This window comes from Elephantulus edwardii, unplaced genomic scaffold (genome assembly GCF_000299155.1).
Source record: "Elephantulus edwardii isolate Elephantulus edwardi_28Jun2011 unplaced genomic scaffold, EleEdw1.0 scaffold00078, whole genome shotgun sequence".
NCBI lineage: Eukaryota > Metazoa > Chordata > Mammalia > Macroscelidea > Macroscelididae > Elephantulus > Elephantulus edwardii.
In genome coordinates, this window is record NW_006399828.1 from 3,251,498 (window position 1) to 3,262,863 (window position 11,366).

Sequence of the window (11,366 nt, forward strand, 5' to 3'; positions counted from 1 at the left end):
GTTCCTTGAGCTTAAGAAATGCTGAGCGAGTTCGACCCTTCTGGTTTTCTGACTCCAACTCCTTGCACATTTCATTGTAATATTTTACTTTGTCATCTCACGCTGCCTTTTGAAATCTTCTGTTCAGCTCTTTAGTATCTTGAATTTTTCCTTGTGCTTTCACTTCTCTGTGCTGCAGTGCTATATTCAGAGTTTCTTCTCACATCCATTTTGGTTTTTTCTTCCTCTTCTGTCTTTGTAATGACCATTTGCACTCTTCTTAGATGATACCCTTGATATCATCCCACAACTCATCTGGTCTTCGTTCATTCATGTTCAAGGCCTCAAACCTGTTCTTGAGATGGTTCTGAAATGCAGGTGGGATAGACTCAAAGTTATATTTTGGTTCTCGTGGATTCGGTTTAATTTTCCTCAGCTTCAGCTTGAACTTGCATATGAGTATTTGGTGGTCTGTTCTACAATCAACTCCGGGCCTAGTTTTCACAGCTGATATTGAGCTTCTCCAGCAGTTCCTTCCACAGATGTATTCAATTTGATTCCTATGCATACCATCAGGTGAGATCCAGGTGTATAACCTGCGTTTATGTCTCTTAAAAATGTGTTTACGATGAATAAATCATTGTGCAAAATTCAATCATTCTATCTCCAGCTTAATGAAAGTTTAATGCTATTTTGCATTTGTAAGATCTATATTACCATCTATTATAAACAGCAAAAGAAATCTGAAAATGTTTACATTTAAAAAATAATAAACATTCAGCATTCGTTTTGTAGCAAATCACTAAGGGGCAGCACATACTTCAAGTAGCAACAATGGTATTGCTAAGCTTCTTCCCTGAGAACTACAGTACTATATGATAAATATATCATTTCTACTTTATATAGACTGAATTTATTATATCATTCCTGCTTTCATTTTACTGTAGTGTTATTTTAGGTTTTATGTGTTATTAAAGCATGATTTGGTAGGCTATTTTTTGGGTCAGGGAATGTTAAAAATTTGTTCCCATATAAATCAATGATAATTACATTTTATGTACACCATTTCAGCTTTCAAAATGTTTCATAGTAATGCTCTGCTTTCGAAAAACTTGCATAAAACAGGATTCTAGATTAGATGCTGGGTAATGCTCCAGAGGGTGGAAGGATGATGGGACTAGGTAAGGTGTCATTAATAGAGACTATGAATTCAAATGTACAGAAGACTACTGCCTCAAATCTAAGCTGCCTAAGTAACAAAAATCGTACTGTGGTTACGTAGATGTAGAATGCTCCTCTTTCTCCGAGACAATACTAAAATATTTAGATAATATATGTCTTGACCTCTGTAACTAATTCTCAAATGAGTCTGGAAAAAGAAGAGTGAAATATGTAATCTATTAAAAGAGAAACATAAAAAGAGAGAATGAAAAATGCCCATATTTAAAAAGAGAAAAGAAATGTAAAGCCAATGTGGCACAAGAGTAACAAATGAGATGTGGTGTTAGTTTAAAAGGTGGCTTTACTCGCCATTACCCACCTCTGGCTTTTCTAGCCATTAGCCTACTCTGCTCTCTAGCTATCTTAACTGTAGATTTACAGTACTACAAATCATCAAGAGCTATGGGACTAGGATCAAAGATAGAGAGAGAGAGAGAGAGAAAGAGAGGGAGAGAGGAAGAGAGGGAGAGAGGGAGGGGGAGAGAAGAAGAAGGGGGAAAGGTGCAGAGAGAGAAGGGGAAAGAACGGGATAAAGGAGTGAGGGAGAGAGAGAAAGTGCAAGACTTGAGCGAGACTGGAGCAATACCCTTGCGAGAGCCAGACCAGAATGAGACACTGGTGAGAGCAAGGTGTGACCTGAGGCTTCTTGCATTTGTGCTGGCCACAGTTGAAGATTTCGCTGTTCTGACCAGATGAAGCAAAGAGAAGCTGATTCGTAACTGCTCTAAGACAAACCTTGCTGGATGACAGAATACAGGAAACCAGAAGCTTACTGAATTTGTGCAGCTGAATTGGAACCAGGACTTTGAATTATTAAGGAACTGTGTTTTATTGTTGCTCTGACTTGGGATGCTGGACTAAACCTGAACTTAAACTGTGAGATATTCTTGCCTCTCTCCCTACCCAACGTATTTCCCTAATAAACCCCATTCTTGGTACCACAACTGTAAGTAAAGACCCTGGGTCAACAATGCTCATCAACCCAGTGATTGGTGGAAACAGGTGCAGAAGCATGGGAGGTAGCGTGTTTGACCTAGCAGCTGCTCTCTATTTGCTGCTGTGGTATTGATGGGGATAGTTCCCCTTTATGAAGCGGTCAGACTCGGACATCCCTACTTGCCATTTATTCTTTTGCATGAGGTATATGGGAGTTCACTGTTTTTCTCATAATCTCTAAGAGAGCATGACATTTTTTCAAAATAACGATAGTTAAGTTCATAATAAAGTGAAAAGTGCTACATAAATCTTAGGTATTTATTCTCTCAGCATCAAAAAACATTCTAATTTTATTTTTAATTGACATGTTTTAACTATATAATAAAACAGTAACTTTCTAAAGTTGTTGTTGTTGTTGTATACTATAGAGTCAGAATGAACTCATAGCTGACCCTCCAGTGTGTTTTCAAAGGCAGATAATCACACAGGAGGAAACTGTCCATCCTTCTCCCACAGAGCAGCTGGTGGCCTAGAACCACGTGCCTTCTTTCAGATTTGCAGCATAACTTCTTGCCGCTGGGCCACCAGAGCTCCCTCTTTCTAAAGTATGAAAGATAAAAAAATGCTGCTTTCTAGGCATCAGAGATGGGCAAGCATCAAATTATTTCATTAGCAGCCCAACACTAACCTACAATGCCACCAAGATTCTTAGTTTACTGGAGGCTCAGAAAAATATTTTCTGATAGAAAATTTATCTGGAAACCAATTTTTCCTCAAATTGAATTTCATATGGCACAAACTATTTAATAAATAACAAGGAATACCATAAGTGGTAACAGTAAAATATACTGACATGAAAGGTAAAATGTCAAAATTTTAAACATGAACACATGATAAATGTTGGCATTAACTAAAGCTCTGGTAGTACCACCAATCACTGCTCAGGGAAAAGATGAGGCAGGTTCTACCTGTAAAGATTTAGCCTTAGAAAGGGAGGGAGGCTCAGTAAGAGTCGGTGGCAGTACAGCAGCACTAACAAAAGTTTTCAAAGATCCACACATTAATTGCAAAAAGGTACACTTTGAAACAAGGAATATGAAAGAGTATTACTGACTATATTCTTAAAAGATTAATTCATTTAGACATGAATACAAATAAAACTTCTGCCTCAAAATAGGTACATGCATTCCTCGAGATCAAAGCATCAATTTGATATATTTTACTCTTGTGGTATAGTAGGTTGATTTTCAAAATGACTTCCTCAGCCCACTACTTTGACTGTCATCACCTGTCAAGGTGGGGTAATGCTAATGATATGAATAAGGCAAATAGTACCTTCTGGGCATGAATGTGCAAACAAGGTGTATAGATACTAATGAAGGGAATGGTCAGTCTTGCCATGTGGCTGTGTTTATACTGAGCAGAATTAGAAGCAGAAGGTCACTATCAGGAAAAAAGGAGCAGCACAGAATGTAAAGCAAGTCCCTAGAGGTCACAGAGATTTCTGTGCCAAACAGATCAAGATACAGGTAAAAGCACTAACAGCAGCATCAAAACCAGAGTTATACATGAGTCAGAGCTCATCTGGGACAGCACCTCGACAGAACCCGAGCCAGGGACATTTGCCGAAGTTTGCTGGATGCCTGGGGAGAGAGATTTCAGTTAGTAGACATAAGAGAGTTTTGTAACTCTGACGTTAAGCTGCAGGGTTGATGGTCAAAAAGCCTACGAGTATGCTCAAGAAGCCGTCCTGACTGAAGGATGGCATACCGTTTATAACTTGAATTGTAAAATGCTAACTTACACAATAACAAACACTATAATCTTATTACAGTTGTGTGTGACTTGAATTGTAACATGCTAACTTACACAATAACAAACACTATAATCTTATTACAGTTGTGTGTGACCATTTCAAAGGATAAGAAGACCCAGGAGAGGAGTGAGAGTCCTAAGAGAAATGGTTGGCTTTAGAATTGGTAGAAGGTGGCTCAGATGACACGAAGACATGTCTGACCTCAAAGGACTTGGTTTTGTGTAGTGGCTGTTGATGGGATTCTTCTCCCTGTGGAACTGGTGAAGGTTGAATTCAGTAGCCTTTATGCAGGCCAAACATTTTTATACATCAATATACACAATCTACCTGGTGGCAATGAGTTTGGTGCTTGATTTTTCTTTTTCTCCTGATTTATTCTTAGCTAAAAGAAAACATATCTCCAAATAAAAGAAAGTTAATCTCCAAATCTTTTCTACCAGGAGGACCTGGTCTATTTTATGTTTAAAATGTAATGATAAACAGTTACATAAAACTCCAGAGATAAAAATATAAATCATTCCTTAGATGTACTATACAAACATAAAAATTTATGCAATCGGACATTCTATTTAGAAAACTTGAACAGGTAAGATATGTAGAAAATGTGTCTTACTTGTTCATTAACTTTCTTCTCTTTTTCCAACTCCTTTTCCATATCCTCCAATTCTCTATCTTTTTGTTCCAATTGCTTTTCAAGTTGACGGATTTCATCCCTTAAAAATCGAGTATCACGCCCACCTGCAGACTGCTGTGCCATCTTAATGTAACAGAACAAAAATTCAAATTAGGGCAGAGGGAAAGGTGGGTAAAAACCATGGGAAAGATCTAGTGTGAAAACAACATATATAAATTTTGTAAGTAAGCCAGTACAAAATAATAATTTTATTTAAAAAAAAATTCAAATTATTCTAACTCTACTTGAAAATCCAAATGAGTAAAAAGAATAATTATCCTGATTAAAATGTTTATTGAACTTTGTTACATGCCATCGACTGCAACTCACAGCGACCCTCTGCACAACAGCTATGAATCCTGCCCTGTCCTGAGCCAGTCTCCTGACTCCAATGCACCTCCCGTCACTGCCTCAGTTACTACGTCAATCCATCTCATCGGGGGTCTTCCTTTCCTGCATTGTCCCTCCACCCTTATAAGCGTGATGTACTTCTCCAAGGATCAGACCCTCCTGGCCACGTGCCCAAAGTATGTGAGACAGAGTTTCCCAAACTATGTCTCCAAAGAGAAACCTGGTTTCACTCTTTCAAGACAGACCTAATTGTTCTCCTGGCAGTGCACAGTATGTTCGGTACTCTTCTCCATCACAACAATTCAAAGACTATAACTGAATTTTAAATATTTCAAATGATACTAGTTTATAAACAAGCTTTTAAATTTACCTAATTTTAGCTTTTGCTCAAAGGCTGAGGAATTCCTACCCCCACCCTTGCCCTTGCTCTGTTTCTATCTATCACTCTAGCTCTTCCACAGTCCCTGAGCTACAGCAACATACTAAAAGGGAAAGAAGGCTTATTAAGTAGGCAGTGAAATATCAAGACTTTTCCTGAGCATCAGAGTTCTGATACCAGGCTGCATACCAGAAGAGGCTCTGTCCTAGTCATTGAACCTGGGCATCTTTAACTTATTCTTCCTCTACCACCTAAAACTGCTTTTATAACAGGACTAATATTGCTGGGATAACAGAAATGTTCTCTGTACTATGTTTGCTACAGCAGTCACAAGTTAGACAGGAACATAAAGCACCTGAAATATGGCCTGTACACGAGAGGAAATGAATTTTTAATCATGTAAATAGACGTAAAGAGCCACAGTGGTTAGTACTACAGTACTAACCATTTTCAAAGGTGGTAAATGTTTACAGAAACATTTGTCCTATCTTTCTCCTGTGGAGTAGCTGTTAGGTTTGAATAGCTGGCCTTCAAGCAAGAGCTATTAATTCTATGCCACCAGAGTCCTTTCCATTAAAAGCCATATTAAATAATTTCCGTATCATGTAACTTTCAGTCAAATCTCTTCCTCTTTTATACCCCTCCTGATTACACATCTTCCCTACCCCCAAGGCCATACTGGATCCTAGACAAACAAACACAACCTATTAGTCTCACTATACCAGGCATCCATCCTCTGACCTCGTAAGATTCTCTAATCTCTTGACTCCTTCTCTTTTTCTTCCATCTCTTTGTTATCCTATCCTCTCCAATTGGGGCTTCTTTATCTATTATTGTTGGTGTGTACATCAAATCAGAACTGACCCATAGCTGACGCTCCAGTGGGTTTTCAAAAGCAGTTTAATAGCATGGGAGGAGATTGCCTATCCTTTTCCTGCAGAGCAGCAGGTGGATTCGAACCATGTGCCTTTTGGATTCCAGCACAGGTTCTCACCATGAGGCCATCAGAGTTCCCTACTATCACAACTAGAATGCAGTTTGAAAGCTATCAGCAGGAGCCAAGTTCTACAGAAGCTTGTTGGCTGGGACTGGTGAGCATTAGGGTAGAATGTTGATTTGCTAAGGGGAGTGAGCTGATGGGATCTGGCCTCCTATCTATAAACCCATTAGGGCTCAAAGACTGCAGGTTTAAATTGTTTTTTGTCAAATGTTCTTCTAAGTGGTATAGCATTGGTCTGTGCATTGCTGTACAGAAGTAACTTGTGGTTGCTGTGATGCTGTGACACTGATGTGCCAAATGCAATAATGGTTACCCATGGTGAACAGTGTTTGGTGGAGCTTCCCAACTAAAAAAAGCTTGGAGCAGGAGTAACGTCCACTTCTGAAATGGCCTGCCTCCACAAACTCTATAAACATGGAGAATTGACCAAAGTTATACAAGTGTTCAGGTCTTTCATTCATAGGGTCACTATGAGTTGCCTACAACTCAATAGCACTTAACAACAACAACTAACATTTTCAATAGTTCTACTTTTCTAGACTTCTACAGCAGCTGCCCAGATAAACATTATTACCAAATCAATCCAATAGAAAAAAGTCAAATAATGATTATTTCATTTTTTTTAGATTTGTGTCAAATGCGTTAATGGCTGGTTACCCAATGTGGACAGAGAGTGGGGTGGAGCTCCCCGATTAAAATAAGCTTGGAAGCAGGAGCAGCATCCACTTTGGTAATAGTTTGCCTCCAGAAACCCTATGAACCTGGAAAGAGGATGACAGACACCCAAGTGATGAGGACTCTCCTTCATAGGGTCGCTATGAGTCGCCTGTGACTCAACAGCACTTAATAACAACATGATAAACAATAGGGAGCTCTGGTGGTATAGTGAGTGGTACAAAGCTGGACTGCAATCCCAAAGGCATGGAGTTCATATCTATGAGTTAATCTGTGCTGTTTCTGAAAACCTGCTGGAAGGTCAGCTATGAGTCAGTTCCAACTCAATTGTACTCACCAAGCAGCTATGTAATAGATAATATGCAATAATTCGTTCAAGAGAACAGAGGAAGCAAGGGAAAAAATTCAGGATGAAAAAATTTAGGATTTTACCTTAAGTCTGAATAATTATAGATCGCCTACATTCCAGTCCATTCTCTACTATATATATTTCAAGCTTCTCTGCCTTACTTAACATTTGACATCATCTTCTCCCTGGATAGTCTCTTCTCTCTTATCTCAATGTCCACGTGCCAAACCTAAACATAAAAGCTTCTACATACATCCACTCTTTTTTAAATCTTAATAAACACACAAAAAAAGAGTATTTAGTACTCTTTCTACTCTCTCAGAAATCTTAGATGTTCATTTTCTCAATCAGGCATTATGAGCCTATATCGTTGCTCTCTCAAAAAGCTAATTCTCAAACCACATTTCAGTATTCTGTCACTTTTCCTCATATACCCACCTTAACCTATTCTATGTCAATCAGTAATCATACTTCTGTAACATGTAAACTCTGTAAAATTAATGACTATTTTTTAACTGTGTTGCACAGAAAATTTTGTATACATTGTGTTTCATTCATGTACATTGTATTTAATACAATCTTCCATTTACATTGTGTTTCATACAATTTTCACATACCTTATATTTTATAAAATTAATTACTATTGATCTATGCCTCTTATAATCCTGGCTTTTTTTTTAAATTTTATTATTTTTTTGTGTGTACCGTCAAATCGGATCTGACTGGTACAGAAGGAGATTGTTCCTCCTTCTCCAGCAGAGCATCTGGTGGATTCAAACTGTGTACCTCTTGGATTGCAGTGCAGTTTCTTGCCACTAGGCCACCAGAGCTCGCCAATCCTGGCTTTCTGAGTCCCCACTGAATGTTTCCTATTCTTTCACACTCCTCACTATCGGCCCACCAAATTCTGTTGTCCCAGTGATTTCCCATCTTCCCCGTTTCCTGCCGCCTTTCACCTTTGGACCTTTCACCATTTATATACATAATGGTCTTATCTTTAAATCAATAATAAAAAATAATAAAATTGATGACAATTAAACTACAGGGAAAACAAAACGACATACCTCCAGTTCATTTTCCAGTTTCATCATTTTACTTTTTAATTGATTTTCTATTAAAGAAACCAAGAAACACATGTAAATTGAATAGATCTATTCCAAATTAAACTTCTAAGTAAATTTCAATAATTAATAAAACAAATTGATTTAAAATTTAAGATTCTCTGTATTGCCTGTTGTTGCTATGTACTATCGAGTAAGAACCCACACACAGCTGACCCATCAGTGGGTTTTCAGAAGCCCAAGGGAGTAAGTTATAGGGGAGCAGACTGCCCTCTTTCTATCCACACAGCAGCTGGTGGATTCGAATCAAGGACCTTTGCACTGGCAGCACAACTGCTTACTGCTAAGCCACCAATGCGCCCTAATCTATTTTGTTGTTGTTAGGTGCCATTAAGTGTGACTCAAAGCGATTCTGTAAACAACAGACCTGAACCTTGTCCAGTCCAGTGCCATCTTCATTATTTCTTACATACTCGAGACTACTGTAGCACTCTCACTGTGTCAAACCAGCTGGTTGAGGGTCCTCCTCTCTTTTGCTGACCCTCCACCTTTCTAAATATGATGTCCCTTTCAAAGGATTAGCTTCTCCCAACAACATGCTCAACGTGAGACAAAACTTTGTCAACTTTGCTTCCAAAGAGCACTCTGACTCTACTTTTCCCAAGCCATATCTGTTGGTTCTTTTGGCAGTCCATGACCTATTCAGTACTCTTCTCGAGCAATACAACATAAAGTTATCAATTCTTCTTCAGTCCTCCTTATTCACTCTCCAGTTCTCTGATGAATAGCAAGTAATTGAGAAGACCATGGCCTGAGTTGGGCATACCTTAGTCTTCAAACTAACATCACTGAAACGATACAGATGGTGATAGTAAAGTAACATTATAGAAAGTAAAATTGTGTCTTGAAACCTACAAATTAGGCATACTAGAAAATAACTTCAGAAATAAACATTTACAATTTATACAACATAGATTTCATTTTTGTTATATATTAAATGGAATTTGCCATTTAAAATCATACACAACCTTACTTTCCTAAGGCACTTACCAAATTTTGCTTGCTCTTCACCAGCTTTTTCAACTTCTTCCAATGCTAACTCTACTTCTTGGGCTTTCATCTAAACATGAAAATAATTATAATAAAAAAAATTTCAATATACCTTAATGGTATATATAAGTATTATGAATTTTCTTTCCCAATAAGCATTAAAAACAAGGATTTTATTTTCCATTCCAATTTTTGGTAGCTCCGGTGGCACAGGCTGAAGGGAGATTCAACGCTAACTCAATGGCCACACCTCTCTGATAGTTCAAATCCACCAGTAGCTTTGAAGGAGAAAGATGGGTAATCTACTATCATGCAATTTATGGACCTGAAAACACAATAAATGCTAGCAATGAGTCTGTTCCAACGATATATTTTTATACCTTTCAACAGTGGTTCAAAAACCTTTAATGGCACTTCATTGGTGAAAGCATAAAATAGATTTGAAAGGCTTTCCACAGCCTACACAAAAACTACTCACCAATGTTATAGCTTTTCAATCTCAAAACTCACTGCTTTCTCATCTGACCTTTGACTTTCCATTGGGTTTTGTGTGTATCTGTGTGTGTATAAATCCTGAGGCACCATCAGTGGATTAGAACCAGCAGACAGGGTGGACTTTTGGTTATTAGTACAATACACTACTAACCAGAGCTCATTTTATTTCCTTACAACTCATTAAATATTTTCTACAGCTATTTCTCCATGTGTGAAAAAGCAGCACATTTTGTATTTCATCTTTTAAGGTTATCTCCAGCTCTCAAATACCCTTGCCAGCTACTTACCAAAGACTGGTTGTCAGTTCTTATCCTTTATGAGATTACTCCTAATTCTTTAAAAAAGCTCTCCCCTAACAAGTACTGTCATTAACCGCATTATTCATGTAGACCTCAGCATATACGTTTTACTTTCAAACTTAACCAGTTTCCCCTATATATTCTTGTAGGACTATAAGAATTAGCAATGTTTTGCTCACTGAAATTTCTTATAGTAGAAAATATTTTTGAGGCTTTATAAATATTTACATAGAAACTGTCTAAAATAAAATTCTATTGGATACAAACCTTCATTAAGGACTGAGTAACTCTGAAAAGGTGTATCAAGCTTTCTTGGTTTTCATTTTTTATTTCATTTATTTGCACCTAAGTAAACAAACAAATAACTTTTTATTTTCTAATCCTTAATAAAAAAACACAAGAACTCTTTGAGATGTAGCATATATATATAATCTCAATCTCAGTTAAGCACCTTTGATAAGGAAACCAACAAATTGTCTGCCAGTTCTTCTTGCCGTGGGAGGTCATCTGGGTCAATTTTCATGATATCTTTCCAGTTTATATTAGGAGGCATGTTGAATTATTTCACCGTGCTTCTGCAACAAAATGAAGAGGGAGGTGGTATCATGTCACATGCATTAAGGATATTCTAACTGTTGAGACAGTTAGCAAAAATTTTTGCTACTTAATTACAAAACAAGTAGATGGACAAAACAACCTTGACCAGAAATGTAGCACGCCGCCTAAACTGGTTGAACAAACTATTGTACATACATATTAAATAACAAATGACGAAGTCCTTGTTGAAAACAATCCGTGATAAAAATTTGGTAGTTTTGGGTTCTATCTCCCACTATAATTCCTTCCGATCAAGGCGCGCGCGCAAATCTGAAGATGCTCAAGTGTCAGTGTACAGTGAAAATGATCCTTGATTGAAGCAGCAGGAAGAACAACAAAAGGGTTTAAATAACTAGTTAGGCCGGGTGGAGAAGGGATGGGGAGACGAGGACTCAAGGGAAAAGAAGGCAGAAAAACTGCCAACAAGAGGAAAAAAGGGTAGATAAACTAGGATGTTGCTTATGGGCCCTGAGACCAAAGAACCT

The 11,366-nt window shown here is 37.8% G+C and overlaps 1 protein-coding gene across 1 annotated transcript in view; it reads right to left on the reverse strand.

Moving 5' to 3' along the window:
- CEP290 (centrosomal protein 290kDa) overlaps positions 1-10,837 on the reverse strand; it is a 170,968-nt gene extending 160,131 nt beyond the window's left edge. Inside the window, exons 1-5 of the mRNA XM_006889524.1 lie at positions 10,736-10,837; positions 10,552-10,629; positions 9,491-9,560; positions 8,444-8,490; positions 4,566-4,709 (exon numbers count right to left, since the gene is read on the reverse strand). Coding sequence (XP_006889586.1) covers positions 4,566-4,709; positions 8,444-8,490; positions 9,491-9,560; positions 10,552-10,629; positions 10,736-10,837 — 441 coding nt within the window. The remainder of the gene's footprint in view (positions 1-4,565; positions 4,710-8,443; positions 8,491-9,490; positions 9,561-10,551; positions 10,630-10,735) is intronic.
- Positions 10,838-11,366: the final 529 nt, after the last annotated feature.